The sequence below is a fragment of the Schistocerca americana genome, chromosome 2 (assembly GCF_021461395.2).
Source record: "Schistocerca americana isolate TAMUIC-IGC-003095 chromosome 2, iqSchAmer2.1, whole genome shotgun sequence".
Taxonomy (NCBI): Eukaryota; Metazoa; Arthropoda; class Insecta; order Orthoptera; family Acrididae; genus Schistocerca; species Schistocerca americana.
Window position 1 is genome coordinate 472,000,644 of NC_060120.1, and position 25,372 is coordinate 472,026,015.

General features: G+C 39.3%; 1 protein-coding gene across 2 annotated transcripts in view; it reads left to right on the top strand.

Moving 5' to 3' along the window:
* Positions 1 to 25,372, top strand: part of LOC124596581 (nuclear pore complex protein Nup85) — a 127,288-nt gene that overhangs the window by 87,356 nt on the left and 14,560 nt on the right. For both annotated transcript variants that reach the window (XM_047135770.1, XM_047135771.1), the window contains exons 10-11: positions 3,202 to 3,420; positions 8,070 to 8,169. In XM_047135770.1, coding sequence (XP_046991726.1) covers positions 3,202 to 3,420; positions 8,070 to 8,169 — 319 coding nt within the window. The remainder of the gene's footprint in view (positions 1 to 3,201; positions 3,421 to 8,069; positions 8,170 to 25,372) is intronic.

The window sequence follows — 25,372 nt, forward strand, 5'->3', positions numbered from 1 at the left end:
GACAAGAAGAAAATAGAAGCTTTCGAAATGTGGTGCTACAGAAGAATGCTGAAGATTAGATGGGTAGGTCACATAACTAATGAGGAAGTATTGAATAGGATTGGGGAGAAGAGAAGTTTGTGGCACAACTTGACTAGAAGAAGGGATCGGTTGGTATGACATGTTCTGAGGCATCAAGGGATCACCAATTTAGTATTGGAGGGCAGGGTGGAGGGTAAAAATCGTAGAGGGAGACCAAGAGATGAATACACTAAGCAGATTCAGAAGGATGTAGGCTGCAGTAGGTATTGGGAGATGAAGAAGCTTGCAGAGGATAGAGTAGCATGGAGAGCTGCATCAAACCAGTCTCAGGACTGAAGACCACAACAACAACAACAACAACAACGACGATACACATACCCTTACAAAATCCTACATGTACTACAATTCTACTTTCCATATCACTAGATTCATAACTGGGTTCATCACTTAAATTTCACACTTTTATTTTACCATTTTAAATTTGAAAAAATTGAGCATCTGTGTACTGTTACCAGTCAAAAATATTTTTCATGTCAGGTCTAGTTATCCAGCCAGCTTTTACCATTAATAGGTTTCACTGTGCACAATTGTATACAGTGTGTGGCAACAAAAAAAGTATTGGCGCATGTCAGCATTCATTAATAGCTCTGTTCTTTGAAAATTTAAACAATGAATCAAAGGTACTTTTCAATTGCACAAGGAAAGTTGCTACTCACCATATAGCAGAGATGCTGAGTCGTGATAGGCACAATAAAAAGATTCACACAATTAAGACCTTTGTCAGCAGTACGCGCACACACACACGCACACACGCACACGCACACACACACACACACACACACACACGCGCACTCTAGTCTGCAGTCTCAGAGAGCTGAAACTACACTGTGAGCAACAGCACCAGCGCATGATGGGAGTGGCGACTGCGTGGGGGTAAGGAGGAGGCTGGTGCGGAGAGGGGGAGGGATAGTATGGTGAGAGTGGTGGACAGTGAGGTGTTGTACTTTAGACGGAGGGCAGAAGAGAAGGTGCGGAGGGGGGGGGGGGGGGAAGGGGTAAGTAGCGGAAAGGAGAGAAATTAAAGGACTGTGTGTGGCGGTGAAATGATGGCTGTCTAGTGCTGGAATGGAAACAGGAGGGGGCTATATGGGTGAGGACAGTGACTACCGAAGATTGAGGCTAGGAGGGTTACGGGAACATTGGCTGTATTGCAGTGAAAGTTCCCATCTGCGCAAATCAGAAAAGCTGATGTTGTTGGGAAGGATCCATATGGCATAGGCTGTGAAGCAGTTATTGAGATGAGTGATGTCATGTTTGGCAGTGTGTTCAGAAACAGGGTGGTCCACTTGTTTCTTGGCCACAGTTTGTCAGTGGCCATTCATGCAGACAGACAGCTTGTTGGTTGTCTTGTCTACATAGAATGCAGCTCAGTGGTTGCAGCTTAGCTTGTAAATGACATGACTGGTTTCACAGGTAGCCCTGCCTTTGATGGGATAGGTGATTTTCGTGACCGGACTGGAGTAGGTGGTGGTATAAGGATGTATGGGACAGGTCCTGCATCTAGGTCTATTACAGGGTATGAGCCATGAGGTAAGGGGGTTGGGAGCAGGGGTTGTGTAAGGATGGATGAGTATATTGTGTAGGTTTGAGGGGGGGGGGGGGGGGGGGAGAGGCCCTCATATATCATATATGCACTGAACACAGTGTCATCTGCTGGCGAAGACTGACTACAATGGATGTAGCTACAGATCAAGGCAAGTAGATTCCAGTTGACACAGCTACTCCTGTCAACCACCATTTGTTGTGTGTTCATTGTAACGTTCATCTAGCATTGCTTTAGAGATTGAAGTGTTTTATGTTGTTAGCTTTTTCTTTGTAGTAGAAGTTTGGTGGTTTCTGTCCCCATTTAAAGATGGAAAATATCACAAAAAGAGGGAGAACATCTTTTCATTGGAAGAGGATGTAAAATTCTCAAGACATTAAGTTCATAGAGGAACATGCATTGCTTTAACACAGATTTTAAGGAAACATGTGTCTATGCTGAACACCGTCAAAAACAGACTGTATTTTGGAAAACCCAAATAACAGTGGACCAAATTCAAAACATGCAGTGCTAGGAAAAATTGCAAAAAACTGGTTTTAGACAGCAAGTTTCCAACACCCCCATTAATGTCATGATGATGTATGAAAAGGCACTGCAGTTGGCAAATATGCTTGGTATTGAGGAATACTTTGCATCTGACGGATGAATCGAGAGATTGAAGTAGTAGTATATTGTGATGTACAAAATTGTATGTCGTGACGAAGGCAATGTAGGCATGAAAACCATTGGTGAATGCCAGAGAGGGTAGATGACAAGACCTTCTACATTAATATAAATCGAAGAACATTTTCAGCATAAATGAAGCTAGTCTCTTGGTTCAGCATACTTACGCACAAAACACTTGCCTTTAAAGGCAAAAATTGTCATGGGGGAAATGTCAAAGTGCACTTTACAGTAGTGCTAGACGTATATGCTTATAGCTTTGAAAAATTAAATAGTTTGTGTTTGGCAAATAAAAATGCAGTGTTTTAAAAAAGTAAAATAATTGCCAACAAACTCCAGCGCCAATTATTGGTGACAACGTTGTCACTATTGAAAGCACATCTTTGAAGATGTGATTGACATTCATACCCAGGAAAACTGTAACAGTGCAAGAAGTGCTGCTGAGGATGATGGTGAGATTCTTCCTATTGCAGATGTAAACGCAGAAGTGAAGACAATAGGAAAATATATTTGTGATGTATATGTGAAAGCTTTCCATTGTGTATATGATCTGGAAAACAATATTGAAGAAAAAAAAAATCGCCAAAAAATTAAAGCAACTCACCATTTTGGATCTTTGTGTTAAAAAGTAGGAACTGATGTACCTATTTGTTAATTGTCACATTTATGTAAGACTATCCAAATTAAAGGCTTTTATAATAAATAAAACGGCCTATTAATGTTTTATGGATTATATGCTTAAACGGTTAATAAGTATCATGTGGTTAGGAACACGTTTTTTCCCATTCTAATATATTGCCTGCTGGATAATATTTGTATTTTCCTTCTCAAAACTCCACAGAAATAATTTGTATAGTAACTACAGAGTGTAAAGAGTATAACAGATTCAAATACTTTTTTTTTCTTTTTCCCAGTGTCATCTGTTAGCAGAGTGATGGTGCGTCGGTGGTTAAGATTGGGAAGATGGGGAGCAGCATTGACATGGGCTCTGCGGTCACAAGATTCTAAAATGGCATCATATCTTGCTGACCAGTACCTACAAGAATATTGTGCAAAGGGATCATTTTCATCTATTGACATACTTGAAAATCTGGGATCAAGCATGCTACTAAGTGACCGTCTAACATTCCTTGGTCAGTAAAGTGTGTGTATTATATAACATAAAGTTCAGTTGCTTACTCAGTAATTGGTTGTTGAAGTAACAGTCACATCACCAGCAAATAATGTTTATTCTTGTTGACTGTAAAGTGTCACCCAACAGTAACGTCTCATGGACCTTCAAAGAAAACTACAAATACGGGTATATATGAACAAATATTACAAACAGCGGTATTTCTGTTACGTGAACAAATTTGCCCTCAAACACCATTTGTTAATCAGTTTAATCAGCAGGGAACATCATTTTGTATACAAATTTTTTATACAACTAAAACACTGCAGACAAGTTACTGTTAGCCATAAAATTAATGACCTTTAATCCCAATTGATAGTCTGAAAAACTAAATTTGGATTGCATGATATCAGTGATTAAACAGTTCAGTAATTTTTTCAATACTCTGATTAGTTACGAAAATTATGTAGGCTCTTCTCTAACTGACCATGGAAATTGGCTGTTTTTACAAAATCGGTTTTTTCTACAGTGTGTGTGCGTGCGTGCATGCGTGCATGCCTGAAAATGGTAATGTAACCACTCTGCAGACTGAATTTAGGTCTCCGGCTTGTTGTTAAGCTACCCTCATTCGCTGTGTCAATGCTAACCACAAGATGTTTGTTTCCCTTATGTGGACAAGGAGGTGCTGATGATATTTTGATTCAGCACCACTCGTCAATGAAACAACACAAGATCCTACTGATACTCTGCAGATCATTAACAGAGCCAATAGGTCATTAGTCCTGTTACTGAGTATGTTTAATTCAAACTAAAATATTCACAGAATCACATATACATGCTTTCTGACAACGATTATTTTGTGTGTTATCAAACCTAATCTAAAATATTACTATCAGCTGGAGCCTTGAAGGCTCAGCATAAACTCCAATTGCATCTCACAACAGAACTTTCTGTTTGTTCCTTACAACAAAAAATTATCACTTTCCTTCTTCAGTAAATGCTTGTTCAATTAATTTTAGTGGGCCAGTATTATGATTACTTATCCTGGTTTTATAGCTGTGCTTTAGTTCTTGCATACATTTGCATCTATATACTTCTTAAGCTACTCGTGCTGTGTGTCAGAATACATTTAATGTGCCATTAATATTTCTTTCCTTTTCTGTTCCATTCATGGATGCAGCCCAGGAAGACCTGTCAGTAAGATTTGACACGTTCTCAAATGTCTGGGTGTGTGTTTTCGGTGTCAGGTTAAAACTGTAAGCTGGACAGGGACTCGAACCAGGGATCATTGTCTTTCGCAGGTAAGTGCTCTAGGGACTGAGTTATCCAAGTATGACTCACAACCCACACCCACTGCTTTACTTCCACCGGTATCTCACATCCAATCTTCCAGCTTCACATAAATTTTGCTGCATACCTTGTGGGTCTAGCACCCCTGTAAGAAAGTGTATTGTAGAGACACGGCTTAGCCATAGCCTGGGGGAATATGTCCAGAATGAATGCTAGTCCCTCAAGACGTGCAGGAGAACTTCAGTGAAGTTGGGGAGGTAGGAGAGGAGATATTGGTGGAAATACAGCTGTGAGGCCAGACAATGAGTCAAGCTTGGATAGCTCGATCAGTAGAGTACTTGCCCGCAAAAGGCAAAGATCCCAGTTCTGAGCTAATATGTTGTTTGACTCATTGTGGAATTGGCATTTTTAGTTAATTTTATATTCATTTGTCAATATGTCAGTTCAGCACTCATGTGACAGTTCAGTTGATCCCAAGTAAAATATTTCGTTGTGTGGCAATCGGAAGACAAAATTCGCTAGACTGGCCTTCTCTTCATCGTTCTGTGTTAGTGCCATTGTGATGACTACTTTGTAGATGACTTTGATCTGTTCACTTGTTTTAGGTAAGACCAAAACTAGTCATTTTCATGGGATTAGCAAACAGAAGTTAATTTTAAAGTTCTGTGAATGATATGTGCTTTGTTCTCCTTATACTTATTTGGCTTCATGAAGTAGTCTCATAAAGCAATTGTGATAGCAGTAGGTATGTTCAACTGTAATTTTGTCACAAATTGCACAAAAAAAATCTTGTAAAGAAGTATATACATAGAAATTAGTGAAAATTGTAATGCCCAGAAAGAATGGGCAAAATGAATCCAGACTCAGATGAGGTGTAGGACAATGTACCAGCAGATTCCAGATAGGTGCCCCACATAGTCTCACACCACACACTACCAGCAGATTCCAGATAGGTGCCCCACATAGTCTCACACCACACACTGTCAAGAGAACAGAAAATTTAGGGTTTAGTCAAAGGACAGGTGTTAATCAAAGTGCGCCTAAGGAAGCAAGCATCAGCATAGATGCTGAAGGTGTGCCGTTACCAGCATGTGATACTCATATGTACCAGAATGAACATGTACTAAATTACATCCAAAACATTCACTGTATTTCACACAGAAATTAAGGGGAAGAATGCAAGCTGTTAGAACTATTTGAAATACTTTTCCACAAAATATTTTTTCCAAATACATTTTAAATAAACGAACTGGATTGAACAATCTCAGGTTTTTCAGTACCCATACAAAAATTTATCCCTAAAAGCCTTTTTTGATATAGAAGTTGCAGTATGTGTGAGACTGGTTGAACATGGTCAATGTATGAGTGTGCAACCATCACTATAATGCTTGATACCCGTCTGTTCCACAAGCAAAGAATGGGATCTATGTTTTTGTGTTGCAGTACAGCATTGTCACATTTAGTGGCTGTTGCGTGTAGTAGGAAAGAATCTAGCTTTTCAAAAGTGGTAAAGTATCAAATTGTAGGAATGAGCCAACCAACCTAAACTCAGTAAAATGTCTATTTTACAGCATGCGTTAGAAGGTAGATATAATGGTACTGAATGCACATTGCATTTGTCTTTTGGTCAGATTAGCTGATAAACTGATATCTACCGTTTTGTCGTGATACCACATCCTGTTAAAACGTTACATAAAAATCAATACTCCTCAAGCATCACAAACTGATGGATCTAGTTGGCACAAGACCAATTGTCGTAGTAGGATGACTTACTTAGAGGTGCGTTAAAATTAATTCTTGACTGGTGAGACAGGAGAGAAAATAAAGAAATGCCACTACTGTATTACCGGCTTAACAGAAGTGTGTTTTCCCTCAACCCAAGCCATTCTCTCTCCTGTTGACACATGGTCTGATGCCTCAACAATGACGTGACTGCATGTAGACACACAGCAAATTGTGTTATGTTGTGGCTCTAGCAACATTCTTGAGCAGCTTTATTTGCAGCCTTATTTTCCTGGTATCCAGTAGAATACCACATTCATCCCCCTGCGTCTGTGGACAGGTAAAGGAGCCCATTTGGTCTTGGTTACATGTGGGATACTTTGAGGCAGGCTTTGCCGGTTGGAACAAATACCAGTGCTCTCAAGGTGACATAAAAATCTACATTAAACACTATGAATTCATTAAGAAACTCCTAAGGACACAGTCAGGAGATACTTTTGAACAGCCAGTTGCTTCAATATAGTATGTTTGTCATGTGCATTTCATCCTTTTCATGGGCAATCTCATATTGGGGATTAAAAGAGCTTCATGTGCCAATACAATAGGATTCTGCTGCTGTTGTCATTTGCAATAAAACACATCTGAAATCTTTGTCATGTTTTATGTAAAACCAACTGTTGCAAATGACCTTAATCAAGGACATATATAGACCAAGCAGCTTGTGCTGTATTCAGGTCTAATATCGTAGAATTTAATCGTGCTTGTAGAGTTGGTTTTTCAAGGATATTATTGAACTCTATTTTGACTGGGTGGCAGGAGAGGGAATAAGGGAACTGAGAACATCCAGTAATATCAGTTTTTATTTAAACATACTGGCAGATATCAGTGAAGTACAGTAATATGATGCTGCACAGATGTAGAGGGGGCCTGGTCTAGATAGTGGGCATGTCAGTACTGGAATTTTTTTTCCAGTGATGGGATATTTAAGGGTGTGCCCCAGATTAATCTTTGAGGCCCTTGGCTAATCGTGACAGTCATGAGATGATGATAATTTTGGTGTCAGAACGTAGTCCGAGGAACAACGTGTAGGCGATAATTCACATAATTGCTGGTCAGAAGCTGGTGCCAGAGAGCATCTCTAGCCTGGCTCTGACACTCCAGGCAGCAGCCAGTAGTAGTTAATGCATGATTTCTCTCCCATGCTCCCCACTGGCTACCCACAGAGGTGCATAGTGAGAAGAAACAACCATTGTTGGAGTGACAATCCTACTTGGCACATAGGCCACAATGAATTGTACTTTAACATTAAAGGAGAATATTAAAACAGAAAATTAAAATATAGTAAAAAATGTCAATTACCAATTAGACTGGTTATGTAACCAGCACAATATTTTGCTCTCACAGTGCCCAGTGACAGTCAAGATAACTCAGTGCGTTATGTGCCTTCAACCCATATGTGTACTGCTGTGTCTGATGCAGCAGCCCAGCAAATGCTCTTAGGCTTTAGGCAACCAAGATGAAGGAAGCTTGGTGGTGGTGGTGGTGGTAGTAGTAGTAGTAGTAGTAGTAGTACTTGTGTGCTGCTTTTGGAAACCTGTTTCATAAAGTGCAGCTTGTTCACAAGTATTGTACAAAAAATGTTTCTTTTTTTTCCAACAGGCAAGTACTGCGAATTTCATCAGCTGTACCGAGCAGGTGACTTCAGAGAGGCTGCAACACTCTTGGTTTCTATTATGATATCAAAGCTTGCTCCAAAATAGTAAGTATTTTTACTCTTGGTGTCTGCACAAGTATAAAACACTTCACTAATGACTGATCTACCCCCACCCCTCCCTATCCCAATTTCCACTATACAATTACACTACTTACCTTTATCTCACTTGCTATAATTCCATAAATAGTTGGCTGAAGCACTCATCATCAGGTGATGTTGCTGTAGCTGCAGAGGTTCCTTTCTTTTCTTTTTTCCTTTGTGTGTGTTTGTGTGGGGGAGGGGGGGGGGGCTGCACACGTGCACGCATGTGCATATTTGAGGGATAAGAAGGTGAAGGTGACATGTGTAAGTCCTGAATTATAGTGGAGCAGTGCAACAGAGTAGCTGTGCATCGGGCAGCTGCCGCAGCAATGCTTCATGCCCAGGTATAGTAGGAACATGGAGCAGTGTAGCAACTACCAGGCTCGCTTCACTGGTTGGACAGCAAATGCACAAGCCAGCCAATCTAAAATCTTTCTCAAACTATTTTAGAGAAACTACTCAGTAAAAAAATTGATTTTCATGATTTGTCAGCTTCATGAGGAAATGATTGTCATTTCTTAAATCGTCAGGATTATTGTGATACTGCAAAATTAATTAAACTACTGCAAGAAAAATGAATAGGCAATGAAAACTAGAGGTAGCTATGCCTTTGTATTTGATACCTATTAGGTCATACGTTTCTGTGTACTAAATGTGGTTAATTTATTGAACTATTTTTTAAACTGGGGGTGGGATCTGTAACTCGCTCCATTCTGGGGAAAATAGATTGCATATAGCGTACTGTGTTCTGCTCTTGTGCCCAGAGGATAAAGTGAAAGTGAAATATTCATAACCCCCATGTATCCCAAACGGTGTAAGATATTGAAACAAGATTTTGGCAGTTGATAGCACACAAAGAGGAGAGTAGGTTGCCGTATTGTTACTGTGCATAACTACCTCACCGAGCATGATAAAATATTGCAATAATCTGATTTTTTTTTTTTTTTTAGAGTCAGCTGTGAATGGTGAATCAAAAATTTTATATAGGTCCCTAGAAACCAGAAGTGGGATCCACAACCATTGTAAGAATTCTAGAGTCAACTACGAAAGTGTTGTGGGCTTACCTGCAACCACTCCGCTTGAGAGTACCTTCTGAAGATCATTTTCTAGAAGTTCATTTTCTAAATTTTGTAAATGATTTATATAACATACATAACTTTTCAAAAGCAGTCTGTGATGTTGACAGCTAACAAAATTGTCTAAAATGCCCAGAAAATTCTGGTACAATGTTTTATAGTTGTAAACATTTTCATTCAATAGTACTAAAAGTAATGGCAAATCCTCATGGGAAATTCATCACAATCTATGTTGGGTGATAGGGGAAGGAAAGTGGAAGTGGTACCAGTCTCTCCATTACCAAAGACAGCAGTTGTATTGCCTTTCGTATTCATTGCGAACATGGTGGATCCATTGTTGAGACATTCTATCAAATACTGTAGTCAGTGTGTTTTAGATCCACGGAAAGAATATTGCAACACACACTTTATCCTACCATGACAATTAATTTGCCCCCAGAAGCCTCGCAGTTCTTTCATGAGTTTGTGCGTGGCATACAAAGGATCCCGAGCTATTGCAACCCATTCTTCCTTCCCTGGCTGCATTTCCTTCACTGTGCCCATCCCTCCGCATCCTCGCTCCTTCTCTGCTGCCCTCTCCTGCCCCTCTCTCGGTTTTCTGATTTATGTCAACCTGGCTATCCACATGGTTCCCGGTATTCCTTGCAATTTTGTTCCTCTTGGCTGTTCTTTCATCCTTTAATTGCATTTTGGTCCCCCCTTGGGATTTGACCTCCACTTCTAAATTATCTGTATTTAGTGTTAGCTATCTGGGGAAGAACTCCCTCCCTAGTGTCTACGGCATGTATTCCTCTGCCCCCCCCCCTATTCTTCACCTCTTCCATCCCCACCGTAGCCCCCCTCCACACTGCTGTGTCATGAGCACGTGTAGCCAGTCCCTGTGGTGGGACTGTTATGTACCCACCTTGTGTAGCCCCCTGACAACACAGAGTTCACACTATTGATACCTGAGCAGTTGCCTCCCCATGTATGCCAGGGAGTGGTTGCTTGTCATCCTGGAGCATCAGAACTCCCGGCAACGGCTGCTGTGCCAAGTAGCCCTTGCTGTGACTGTGTAGTGCCCCTGATCGGAGTGGGTGGTATCAGGGTGGATGGTTGGCATATCAAGCTCCAAAAATCTCACCATTCTCAATTCTCATTGTATGCTGCTTCGTATGACCCTGCAGCCGTCCCTTCCTTGGCTACACCCTGGGAGGAGGGCCAGGCTCTCCATCTTGAGATGAAATACTTTACCCACTACCTGGTCTGTACTAGGACAGATGAGAACATAGTCACCACCACAAAGCCATTATTTTTTGTGGAGAATATCAAGGACAAGTTTGGAAAAGTTGGGTCTCTCAGTAAGATGTGGTCGGCTCCCTCTTGATTAAAGCTGCTTCTGCCGCTCAACCTGCAGCTCTTCATACTTGCAATAGTCTTGACAATGTCCTGCTACCCCTTATCAGCCACTGAATATGGTCCAAGGTGATTTTTTCATTGGGACGTCATCCTGCAAACTGATAACGAACTCTGAGCTAATCTGAAATGACACACCATTTACTTTGTTTGACATGTGCAGAAGGGTCATATAGACAGCTGTGTCAGTACCGGCACCTTCATTCAGGCTTTCAAGGGATATACCCTCCCAGAGAAGGTCAGTCATGTGTTACCAATATGATATGAAGCCATATGTTTCGCCATGTGAGAGGTGCTTTTGGTGCTTGCATTTTGGGCATGTGTCTCCCCAATGTACAGCGGTCCCTCTGTTTGGTGCTTGTGAACCCCACTCCCTGAGGAAAGCCCGTGTTCCGCCATCTGTGTGTGTAAGCTGTTGTGACCGCCACTCTCCATACTCGCCAGACTGTCCAGCTTGCAAGAGAAAAAGAAGATTGTGGAGTGCAAGTCCCTGGATTGCTGAGGCTCACCAGAAATATGAACGACTTCGATTTCTTCTACTTCTGCTTCTGTTACATACTTTCCCTCTCGTACCTCTTTCTTATCCCAGCTCCACTCCCTCTCCCCCGTCCCCTGTGGATCCCACGCCCTCCCCTCAGGGTGCCATGCCCCCTACCTGGCCGGAGAAGCGCCCTCCGCCTTAAGCAACCATCAGTGATGGGGGCCATGCAGGACCCTTCCCCCCCCCCCCCCCCCACCCCCCCCCCCCCCGCCCTCCCCCTCATTTTATCCTGGTACTTTTCTCCAGCAGAAACGACGAGATGAAGAAACACTCCTCTGTTTGAACCCCCCACCAAGCTGAATCCTATATTGAACCCTTCATTGAATGGGAATTCTTGCAGGCTCTTATCTCTTCACATGACATATCCTCAGGCCCAGATCCCATCCACAACCAGATGATCCAACACTTGGACATTACACAGAAGCAACATCTACTCAGGGTCTTCAACTGCACGTGGCTCATGGGTGCCTTCCCCCCACAATGGCGAGAAAGCATAGTTATCCCCATCCTCAAGCCTGGTAAGAACCCAGCATATCTCAACAGCTACTTCCCGATTAGCCTTACCAATGTACTTTGTAAACTGCTCAAGAGGATGTTTAGGTTCCAGTTATGTTGGGTACTCTAATCTAAGGGCCTTTTGTCCCCATATCAGTGTAGCTTCTGGGAAGGACGCTCGCCAACTGCCCATTTACTCAGATTGGAAATAGCAATCCTACAGGCCTGTACTAACTGCCGGCACCTTGTCACGCTCTTCTTTGACCTACATAAGGCATACGATATGGCTTGACATCATCACGTGTTAGTTACCATCTTTGATGGGGGCTTTCACAGCCCCCTTCAGATTTTTATCCATGAGTTTTTATCCCGCCAGCTCTTCAGGGCTCGAGTTGGTATTTCACTCAGCATCCCTAGATCCAGGAGTACAGTACCACACAGGATTCTGTGTTAAGTGTCACACTATTCCTCATCACCATCAATGGGCTTGTAACCTCTGTTGGGCACTGATTACCCCAGCGTTGCATGTCGACGATTTTTACATCTGGTGCAGCACCCAGTCAGTAGCATCTGCTGAATGCCAGCTACGAGGTGCCATCCAGTGGGCCTCTGCATGGCCCCTCTCCCATGTCTTCCAGTTTTCTTCCTCAAAAATGTGGGTTATACATTTTTGCTGTCGACCCACAGTACATCCCAATCCAGAACTTTATTTAGGCAACCAGCAGCTAGATGATGCAGCACAATATTGTTTCTTGGGCTGTATTTTAGTAAAAGGTGACGTGGCTGCCCCATATTCATCATCTGAAAACTACGTGATGTGGAAGTTCAGTGCTCTCTACCTCCTGGTCCACATATCTTCAGCTACAGACCATACTAATCTTCTCCAAATTTATCATGCTGTGGTTTTGCCCAGACTAGATTACAGTTGTCAGGTTTATGGCTCAGCAGCTCCTTGCACTCTGAAACTACTTAACTTTGTTTAGACTACTTAACTTTGTTTAGACTACTTAACTTTGTTTAAACTACTTAACTTTGTTTAAACTACTTAACTTTGTTTAGACTACTTAACTTTGTTTAGACTACTTAACTTTGTTTAGACTACTTAACTTTGTTTAGACTACTTAACTTTGTTTAGACTACTTAACTTTGTTTAGACTACTTAACTTTGTTTAGACTACTTAACTTTGTTTAGACTACTTAACTTTGTTTAGACTACTTAACTTTGTTTAGACTACTTAACTTTGTTTAGACTACTTAACTTTGTTTAGACTACTTAACTTTGTTTAGACTACTTAACTTTGTTTAGACTACTTAACTTTGTTTAAACTACTTAACTTTGTTTAAACTACTTAACTTTGTTTAAACTACTTAACTTTGTTTAAACTACTTAACTTTGTTTAAACTACTTAACTTTGTTTAAACTACTTAACTTTGTTTAAACTACTTAACTTTGTTTAAACTACTTAACTTTGTTTAAACTACTTAACTTTGTTTAAACTACTTAACTTTGTTTAAACTACTTAACTTTGTTTAAACTACTTAACTTTGTTTAAACTACTTAACTTTGTTTAGACTACTTAACTTTGTTTAGACTACTTAACTTTGTTTAGACTACTTAACTTTGTTTAGACTACTTAACTTTGTTTAGACTACTTAACTTTGTTTAGACTACTTAACTTTGTTTAGACTACTTAACTTTGTTTAGACTACTTAACTTTGTTTAGACTACTTAACTTTGTTTAGACTACTTAACTTTGTTTAGACTACTTAACTTTGTTTAGACTACTTAACTTTGTTTAGACTACTTAACTTTGTTTAGACTACTTAACTTTGTTTAGACTACTTAACTTTGTTTAGACTACTTAACTTTGTTTAGACTACTTAACTTTGTTTAGACTACTTAACTTTGTTTAGACTACTTAACTTTGTTTAGACTACTTAACTTTGTTTAGACTACTTAACTTTGTTTAGACTACTTAACTTTGTTTAGACTACTTAACTTTGTTTAGACTACTTAACTTTGTTTAGACTACTTAACTTTGTTTAGACTACTTAACTTTGTTTAGACTACTTAACTTTGTTTAGACTACTTAACTTTGTTTAGACTACTTAACTTTGTTTAGACTACTTAACTTTGTTTAGACTACTTAACTTTGTTTAGACTACTTAACTTTGTTTAGACTACTTAACTTTGTTTAGACTACTTAACTTTGTTTAGACTACTTAACTTTGTTTAGACTACTTAACTTTGTTTAGACTACGTAACTTTGTTTAGACTACTTAACTTTGTTTAGACTACTTAACTTTGTTTAGACTACTTAACTTTGTTTAGACTACTTAACTTTGTTTAGACTACTTAACTTTGTTTAGACTACTTAACTTTGTTTAGACTACTTAACTTTGTTTAGACTACTTAACTTTGTTTAGACTACTTAACTTTGTTTAGACTACTTAACTTTGTTTAGACTACTTAACTTTGTTTAGACTACTTAACTTTGTTTAGACTACTTAACTTTGTTTAGACTACTTAACTTTGTTTAAACTACTTAACTTTGTTTAAACTACTTAACTTTGTTTAAACTACTTAACTTTGTTTAAACTACTTAACTTTGTTTAAACTACTTAACTTTGTTTAAACTACTTAACTTTGTTTAAACTACTTAACTTTGTTTAAACTACTTAACTTTGTTTAAACTACTTAACTTTGTTTAAACTACTTAACTTTGTTTAAACTACTTAACTTTGTTTAAACTACTTAACTTTGTTTAAACTACTTAACTTTGTTTAAACTACTTAACTTTGTTTAAACTACTTAACTTTGTTTAAACTACTTAACTTTGTTTAAACTACTTAACTTTGTTTAAACTACTTAACTTTGTTTAAACTACTTAACTTTGTTTAAACTACTTAACTTTGTTTAAACTACTTAACTTTGTTTAAACTACTTAACTTTGTTTAAACTACTTAACTTTGTTTAAACTACTTAACTTTGTTTAAACTACTTAACTTTGTTTAAACTACTTAACTTTGTTTAAACTACTTAACTTTGTTTAAACTACTTAACTTTGTTTAAACTACTTAACTTTGTTTAAACTACTTAACTTTGTTTAAACTACTTAACTTTGTTTAAACTACTTAACTTTGTTTAAACTACTTAACTTTGTTTAAACTACTTAACTTTGTTTAAACTACTTAACTTTGTTTAAACTACTTAACTTTGTTTAAACTACTTAACTTTGTTTAAACTACTTAACTTTGTTTAAACTACTTAACTTTGTTTAAACTACTTAACTTTGTTTAAACTACTTAACTTTGTTTAAACTACTTAACTTTGTTTAAACTACTTAACTTTGTTTAAACTACTTAACTTTGTTTAAACTACTTAACTTTGTTTAAACTACTTAACTTTGTTTAAACTACTTAACTTTGTTTAAACTACTTAACTTTGTTTAAACTACTTAACTTTGTTTAAACTACTTAACTTTGTTTAAACTACTTAACTTTGTTTAAACTACTTAACTTTGTTTAAACTACTTAACTTTGTTTAAACTACTTAACTTTGTTTAAACTACTTAACTTTGTTTAAACTACTTAACTTTGTTTAAACTACTTAACTTTGTTTAAACTACTTAACTTTGTTTAAACTACTTAACTTTGTTTAAACTACTTAACTTTGTTTAAACTACTTAACTTTGTTTAAACTACTTAACTTTGTTTAAACTACTTAACTTTGTTTAAACTACTTAACTTTGTTTAAACTACTTAACTTTGTTTAAACTACTTAACTTTGTTTAAACTACTTAACTTTGTTTAAACTACTTAACTTTGTTTAAACTACTTAACTTTGTTTAAACTACTTAACTTTGTTTAAACTACTTAACTTTGTTTAAACTACTTAACTTTGTTTAAACTACTTAACTTTGTTTAAACTACTTAACTTTGTTTAAACTACTTAACTTTGTTTAAACTACTTAACTTTGTTTAAACTACTTAACTTTGTTTAAACTACTTAACTTTGTTTAAACTACTTAACTTTGTTTAAACTACTTAACTTTGTTTAAACTACTTAACTTTGTTTAAACTACTTAACTTTGTTTAAACTACTTAACTTTGTTTAAACTACTTAACTTTGTTTAAACTACTTAACTTTGTTTAAACTACTTGGAAAAGAGCACAGGTAGTCCCAGTCTTCAAGAAGGGTCGTCGAGCAGATGCGCAAAACTATAGACCTATATCTCTTACGTCGATATCTTGTAGAATTTTAGAACATGTTTTTTGCTCGCGTATCATGTCATTTCTGGAAACCCAGAATCTACTATGTAGGAATCAACATGGATTCCGGAAACAGCGATCGTGTGAGACCCAACTCGCCTTATTTGTTCATGAGACCCAGAAAATATTAGATACAGGCTCCCAGGTAGATGCTATTTTTCTTGACTTCCGGAAGGCGTTCGATACAGTTCCGCACTGTCGCCTGATAAACAAAGTAAGAGCCTACGGAATATCAGACCAGCTGTGTGGCTGGATTGAAGAGTTTTTAGCAAACAGAACACAGCATGTTGTTATCAATGGAGAGACATCTACAGACGTTAAAGTAACCTCTGGCGTGCCACAGGGGAGTGTTATGGGACCATTGCTTTTCACAATATATATAAATGACTTAGTAGATAGTGTCGGAAGTTCCATGCGGCTTTTCGCGGATGATGCTGTAGTATACAGAGAAGTTGCAGCATTAGAAAATTGTAGCGAAATGCAGGAAGATCTGCAGCGGATAGGCACTTGGTGCAGAGAGTGGCAACTGACACTTAACATAGACAAATGTAATGTATTGCGAATACATAGAAAGAAGGATCCTTTATTGTATGATTATATGATAGCGGAACAAACACTGGTAGCAGTTACGTCTGTAAAATATCTGGGAGTATGCGTGCGGAACGATTTGAAGTGGAATGATCATATAAAATTAATTGTTGGTAAGGCGGGTACCAGGTTGAGATTTATTGGGAGAGTGCTTAGAAAATGTAGTCCATCAACAAAGGAGGTGGCTTACAAAACACTCGTTTGACCTATACTTGAGTATTGCTCATCAGTGTGGGATCCGTACCAGGTCGGGTTGACGGAGGAGATAGAGAAGATCCAAAGAAGAGCGGCGCGTTTCGTCACCGGGTTATTTGGTAACCGTGATAGCGTTACGGAGATGTTTAATAAACTCAAGTGGCAGACTCTGCAAGAGAGGTGCTCTGCATCGCGGTGTAGCTTGCTCGCCAGGTTTCGAGAGGGTGCGTTTCTGGATGAGGTATCGAATATATTGCTTCCCCCTACTTATACCTCCCGAGGAGATCACGAATATAAAATTGGAGAGATTAGAGCGCGCACGGAGGCTTTCAGACAGTCGTTCTTCCCGCGAACCATACGCGACTGGAATAGGAAAGGGAGGTAATGACAGTGGCACGTAAAGTGCCCTCCGCCACACACCGTTGGGTGGCTTGCGGAGTATCGATGTAGATGTAGAACTTTGTTTAAACTACTTTACTTTGTTTAAACCACATAACTTTGTTTAAACCACATAACTTTGTTTAAACCACTTAACTTTGTTTAAACCACTTAACTTTGTTTAAACCACTTAACTTTGTTTAAACCACTTAACTTTGTTTAAACCACTTAACTTTGTTTAAACCACTTAACTTTGTTTAAACCACTTAACTTTGTTTAAACCACTTAACTTTGTTTAAACCACTTAACTTTGTTTAAACCACTTAACTTTGTTTAAACCACTTAACTTTGTTTAAACCACTTAACTTTGTTTAAACCACTTAACTTTGTTTATCATTATGGGATGAGTCTGGCTATTGGTGCTTTCGCACCAGTCCTGTCAACAGTCTCCTTGCAGGAATGGGGATTCCCCCTCTACAAATACAATTGAGCCAACTCCTGGTTTCTTACGCAATCACCATTCTAAGATTCCCTGACAATCCCTTGTACCCCATCATCTTTGCAAATGAGGGATGTCTCCCTCATGATACTCGCCATCTGGTGGGATTGCTGGTTGGAATGTGTCTCACTTCCTTCTGTCGGGTCTCCATATCCACTCACTGGAAGATGCCCATGTATTCTCTCTCCCTCAGATGGTGCCTTGACCACGAATTAGCACCAACATCTTCCAGTTCATAAGGTCTCTGTTGCCCCTGTGATATTCCAGCAACTTTTATGTTCCATCCTTGAAGAATTCCAGGGTGCCGCCATCTACTACACTGATGGTTCTAACACAATAGATAAGATGGGTCATGCTTTTACGCCTCCTATTGGGATGGAACACCGTTTACTGCCGGGGTCATGTAATGTGTTCGCAGCAGAGCTGCAAGCCACTAACTGGGCCCTCCATTTTCTTACTCAGGCCTCCCTCCATGGTGTTTTAATATGTACTGGCTCAATGAGCAGCTACGGGCAATAGACCAATGCTACTCTCGTCACCCTTTGATCATTGCTATCCATGATGACCTCTCTGCCCTTGGCTGTGCTGCCTGCTCTATTGTCTGCCTCTTGAGTCCCAAGGCATGAGTGCATCTGAGGAGGCATGGGGCATCTGAGGGAAAGAACTGGCTGACTGTTTGGCTAGATAGGCAGTTACTTACCCCCCTTACCCTCCCCCCCCCCTTCCATCCCAAATTCCCTTTCATGATTCCAGGTGCAGATATAAGGATACACACAAAATCTCTCTTTGTCCAAAAGTAGACATTTGGTGCACTACTCTTCTCAGTAATAAACTGTGCACAATCAAGGAGACTTCTATGGCTTGGCACTCTTTCTTCTGCTGCTCTCAGGAGTAGTCCACGGTCCTATGCTGTCTATGTATTGATCATACCAGGCACCCACATTGTTTTCTCTAGAGTAATGAACCACCCCCACTGTGTGGTTGTGGAAGCAGACTGACAGCATCCCATATGTTGATGGAATGTCCCCTTCTTATGCCCCTCATACTAAGTATGGTCTTCCAGATTCCTTGTCGTCAGTATTAGCAGACAATTCACATATGGTTCAACTTATCCTCAGTTTCCTATGTGAAAGAAGTTTTTATTTTCAGATACAAGGTTTTGCTTAATTCCTTGGGCAGGGGTAGAGTGGTCGTAGTTCGGGCCTCTCTCCATTTTTTTCTAGGTCTGGGATCCATAACCATTCCCCTGTGCAAAGACCGCTCTTTTATCACTCTGGTTTTCCAGTATTTAGATTTGACCTGGCGTTTTATGCTTTCTACTATGTCTGTTTTAACTTCCTCACTTTATAAGTTGAATGCTCTGACTGGATCAGTCCACTTCTAGCGGAACCTCACTCTTACGCAAGGAACTTTGGAATCTCAGGACTGATGAGCTTGCTGTTTAGTCCCATAACCACCTCAATCTATCAATCAATGACAATTAATTGAATGTACTTTTAGAAAATGAGTGCATAGTATAGCATATTTTGGAAGCCAACAGAAATGTCAGCAGAATTTACTGATGATACAGTGAAATTTGCATGTTCTCTACAACATTCATTGACCTAGAAGGACCCCGAATGTTGTCGAGCAACATACTGTAGAAATATAGCATTCTGCGCAAGGCTCTTAGCAGACTGGACAGAGCTTCACATGAAGCTTTCAGAATGAAACAGTTTTGAAAACTTTTCACATACTAAATCATGATTTTCCTGTGTTTGTCAGCTATGCTACTTAAACTTTATCATCACCTCTTGTTTTAAGACAGTGAAAGAAATAAGGTATTAAGGAAATTTATTCTGTATTTGCTTGTAATTATGCTGTCAGCTTGTCAGATAATTTGTCCAAAATGAATGAGTTGTGATGATAGCTGTTGCATTGGTCCCACAAAAGATGTAGAGTGAAAACAGCTGCTGTCAAGGTTTCCACTGATGCCATTTTCTCAACAGTACAACAAAAGAAACACAAGTGCCAGCACACTGCTACCCCCAGCGACAGCTGAATGTTGTTGGTGTTGCTCAAATGCAGGCGGAGTCACTCGAACACTCTGGCTACTGCTTTCAGAAGCACCCATGTTCGATTCACTCAGTGCGACTCTGCTCCATGCCACTCTACATGTAGTGCCACTATAATCACGTGTACTGACCAGCACTGGTTTGTTTTGTCAGCACTGCTCTGCTCACCATGCCATGTCACTCCACAATAACAGCAGCCTAAGATAGTCATGAAGACTAACATAATTTAGTTGACTTGTGACTTATTTTTCTGCCTTGCAAGTCAGAGTTTTGATGGAAAACAGACTGTCTAGATATTTATAATTGAATGTAAGTGTGTATCTTTGGTAAAACTTAATATACACTGAGCACATAAAGTATGTAATTTAACCCAAAACACCATCAGCAAGTTCAGTTCTTATAACATTTGCAGAGGTATTACACACAACATATAATTTTGGTTTACTTCCATACATTTGGGGTACTTCAGGCAAACAAATAGATTCCCATGATCAGGCAGTATGTTCCTGTATCATCAGAAAGTGACAGATGATAGTAGATCTTCCTTACTGGAGAATGCCTGAACACTGTGTTATTGTAAAGTGGATTGCACCTTTTACGTGGTATCCAACATCTTCATACCCTGCCACTGCTATGTATCATGACCTTTCAGTACAGACCACTATCTTCCATGCTTTGAGTGCCCATATTTCTCTCTGTGCTGCAAGTCGTACACTTCTGGGTGAAATGGTAGTGATGTTTGGGTTCTGGATGGTACATTTGCTGTTGTCCAGCATGTAATTGACAAGTAATTTACTGCACCTTGGATTGTCTACCTGCTGTTGAAAAGAGTAGTAGTTGAAAATGACTGCTGTCATTAACACTTTATTGCCCATGGCATTTTACAATAACAGTGTCTGTTTTCCCCAAATCAAGGTTTTCGTTGTACATTCTTTGCATAGTAACAATGTGAGAAGCTCAGTGCTTGTTGCATGGACTCTGAAATGAAATCCACACGAACATGAGCTAGCTGTAACCAGATAAACTTACATTAAACATGTTTGCCCATCCCGCATTTGATGTTGTTGTCGTTGTTGTTGTTGTGATCTTCAGTCCTGATACTGGTTTGATGCAGCTCTCCATGCTACTCTATCCTGTGCAAGCTTCTTCATCTCCCAGTACCTACTGCAGCCTACATCCTTCTGAATCTGCTTAGTGTATTCATCTCCTGGTCTCCCTCTACTATTTTTACCCTCCACGCTGCCCTCCAGTACTAAATTGGTAATCCCTTGATGCCTCAGAACATGTCCTACCAACCGATCCCTTCTTCTAGTCCAGTTGTGCCACAAACTCCTCTTCTCCCCAATTCTTTTCAATACCTCCTCATTAGTTACGTGATCTACCCATCTAATCTTCAGCATTCTTCTGTAGCACCACATTTCGAAAGCTTCTATTCTCTTCTTGTCTAAACTATTTACTGTCCATGTTTCACTTCCATACATGGCTACACTCCATACAAATACTTCCAGAAACGACTTCCTGACACTTAAATCAATACTCGATGTTAACCAATTTCTCTTCTTCAGAAACACTTTCCTTGCCATTGCCAGTCTACATTTTACACCCTCTCTGCTTTGACCATCACCAGTTATTTTGCTCCCCAAATAACAAAACACATTTACTTCTTTAAGTGTCTCATTTCCTAATCTAATTCCCTCAGCATCACCCGATTTAATTCGACTACATTCCATTATCCTCGTTTTGCTTTTATTGATGTTCATCTTATACCCTCCTTTCAAGACACTGTCCATTCTGTTCAACTGCTTTTCCAAGTCCTTTGCTGCCTCTGACGGAATTAAAATGTCATCGGCGAACCTTAAACTTTTTATTTCTTCTCCGTGGATTTTAATGCCTACTCTGAACTTTTCTTTTGTTTCCTTTACTGCTTGCTCAATATACAGATTAAATAGCATCGGGGAGAGGCTACAACCCTGTCTCACTCCCTTCGCAATCTCTGCTTGCCTTTCGTACACCTCGACTCTTATAACTGCCATCTGCTTTCTATACAAATTGTAAATAGCCTTTCGCTCCCTGTATTTGACCCCTGCCACCTTCAGAATTTGAAAGAGATTATTCCAGTCAACATTATCAAAAGCTTTCTCTAGTCTAAAGTCTACAAATGCTAGAAACATAGGTTTGCCTTTCCTTAATCTTTCTTCTAAGGTAAGTCGTAGGGTCAGTATTGCCTCACGTGTTCCAACATTTCTACGGAATCCAAACTGATCTTCCCCGAGGTCGGTTCTACCAGTTTTTCTATTCGCCTGTAAAGAATTTGTGTTAGTATTTTGCAGCTGTGACTTATTAAACTGATAGTTCGGTAATTTTCACATCTGTCAACACATGCTCTCTTTGGGATTGGAATTATTATATTCTTCTTGAAGTCTGAGGAAATTTCGCCTGTCTCATACATCTTGCTCACCAGATGGTAGAGTTATGTCAGGAATGGCTCTCTCAAGCCTGTCAGTAGTTATAATGGAATGTTGTCTATTCCTGGGACCTTGTTTCGACTCAGGTATTTCAGTGCTCTGTCAAACTCTTCATGCAGTATCATATCTCGCATTTCATCTTCATCTACATCTTCTTCCATTTCCATAATATTGCCCTGAAGTATATCACCCTTGTACAGACCCTCTATATACTCCTTCCACCTTTCTGCTTTCCCTTCTTTGCTTAGAACTGGGTTTCCATCTGAGCTCTTGATATTCATACAAGTGGTTCTCTTCTCTCCAAAGGTATCTTTAATTTTCCTGTAGGCAGTATCTATCTTACCCCTCGTGAGATAAGCATCTACATCCTTAAATTTCTCCTCTAGCCATCCCTGCTTAGCCATTTTGCACTTCCTGTCGATCTCATTTTTGAGATTTTTGTATTCCTTTTTGCCTGCTTCATTTATTGCATTTTGTATTTTCTCCTTTCATCAATTAAATTCAGTATCTCTTCTGTTACCCAAGGATTTCTACTAGCCCTCGTCTTTTTACCTACTTGATCCTCTGCTGCCTTCACTACTTCATCCCTCAAAGCTACCCATTCTTCTTCTACTGTATTTCTTTCCCCCATTCCTGTCAATTGTTCCCTTACGCTCTCCCTGAAATTCTCTACAACCTCTGGTTCTTTCAGTTTATCCAGGTCCCACCTCCTTAAATTCCCACCTTTTTGCAGTTTCTTCAGTTTTAGTCTACAGTTCATAACCAATAGATTGTTGTCAAAGTCCACATGTGCCCCTGGAAATGTCTTACAATTTAAAACCCTGTTCCTAAATCTGTCTTACCATTATATAATCTATCTGAGACCTTGTAGTATCTCCAATGTTCTTCCATGTATACAGCCTTCTTTCATGATTCTTGAACCAAGTGTAGCTATGATTAAGTTATGCTCTGTGTTAAATTCTACCAGGCGGCTTTCTCTTTCATTTCTTAGCCCTAATCCATATTCACCTTCTATGTTTTCTTCTCTTCCTTTTCCTACTGTTGAATTCCACTCACCCATGACTATTAAATTTTCGTCTCCCTTCACTGCCTGAATAATTTCTTTTATCTCATCATACATTTCTTCAATTTCTTCGTTATCTGGAGAGCTAGTTGGAATATAAACTTGTACTACTGTAGTAGGCGTGGGCTTTGTGTCTATCTTGGCCACAATAATGTGTTCACTATGCTGTTTGTAGTAGCTTACCCGCACTCCTATTTTTTTATTCATTATTAAACCTACTCCTGCATTACCCCTATTTGATTTTTTATTTATAACCCTGTATTCACCTGACCAAAAGTCTTTTTCCTCCTGCCACCAAACTTCACTAATTCCCACTACATCTAACTTTAAGCTATCCATTTCCCTTTTTAAATTTTCTAACCGACCTGCCTGATTAAGGGATCTGACATTCCATGCTCCGATGCGTGGAATGCCAGTTTTCTTTCTCATGATAACGACGTCCTCCTGAGTAGTCCCCACCTGGAGATCCGAATGGGGGACTATTTTACCCCCGGAATATTTTACCCAAGAGGATGCCATCATCATTTAATCATACAGTAAAGCTGCATGCCCTCAGGAAAAATTACGGCCGTAGTTTCCCCTTGCTGTCAGCTGTTCGCAGTACCAGCACAGCAAGGCCGTTTTGGTTATTGTTACAAGGCCAGATCAGTCAATCATCCAGACTGTTGCCCCTGCAACTACTGAAAAGGCTGCTGCCCCTCTTCAGGTACCACACATTTGTCTGACCTCTCAACAGATACCCTTCCGTTGTGGTTGCACCTATGTTACGGCTATCTGTATCGTTGAGGCACGCGAGCCTCCCCACCAACGGCAAGGTCCGTAGTTCATAGGGGGGGCCGCACTTGATACCACGCTGAAAGCTGCTGTGAGGTATAAAGATACTCCAGCTACATGTCATGCTGAAAGATTCTGTAAGCCATCACAACAGGAGCACTTAGTCTTAGATTACAGCAATCTTTAATTTAGTTGCTGATGAATGTGTAAGTTCATAACTATACATTAGGTGTAAATATGGGGAAAATGATTTACAGTTGTATGGGGAACATAATTTTTTGTTGTGTAATACATTCCACAGTAAACGTGAGCATACATTTGGGGAGAAAATTGTGGTGCACTTATGCAAAATAAGTCTTTTGGTGGTGATAGGGAATGTCACCTGGAATCTCTGAGTGTCAGCCGTCCTCTTGGAGGGCAGATGAGCAGATGGAGGTAGGTTACCCCTCACCCTTGGGGTGAGAAACTATTCCTGAAGGCAGATAAGCGACCAAGGCCACGTAGTGATGTGGAAAGCAACAGGAGACTATGACATGAAACATCAATTTGGATATCCCATGTGTAGCAACAATGACAGTGTCTAGTAATGTACTTATTTTTACTGATTGTGGGTTTCGGATAATAAGGTCCAGCAGGAGAAATGATGAGCTTCTCAGGTCATCATTCCACAAAATCTTTGCAGAGCAGGAGGAAGAAAACCAAGAAGAAGAAGGAAAAGATAAATTTAAGATTGGTACATGGAATGCATGAACACAGTTAAATGTGGAAAAACTGGATGAAGTCAGACTATGACAGTGTTAGTGAGATAGGACTATTTGGGCTGAAAATGGTGACTTTAGATCAGATTATTTCAAAATAATTCACAGTGGAAGCCAAAAGTCAGGGAAAAATTGCACAGCTATTTTATTAAACAAAGAAATGGGTGCCACTTAATGAACACACACCATGTGAGTGAAGGATATCACAGTTGAAAGATAGCCCATTTGACATAACAAAAAAACTGTAACAATGAAGAAATAGGAAACATTTGTGATTTCATTGGAGAATTAATGGAAATAATAAACACCAAAGGCAGTGTTAGTCTCATGGTAGATTTTAATGCATTAGGAGGCGTATGAGAGAAACAAACGTATGCTAGTAAGTTCAGATTGAGAAGAATGAACTCAAGAGATGAAAACTTATTGGAATTTTGGGAACATCATCAAAGGTTGTAACAGACACATGGTATGAAGCTCCAAAGAGTATATGCTACACATGGAAGACATCAGGCAGTAGTGGGAGATATAAGATGATTATATATAGGGTCATGAAAGGGAAGCAGCAGTTGAGAAGGGAATGAGACAGGCAACCCTATCAGTTTTATTCAATTTGT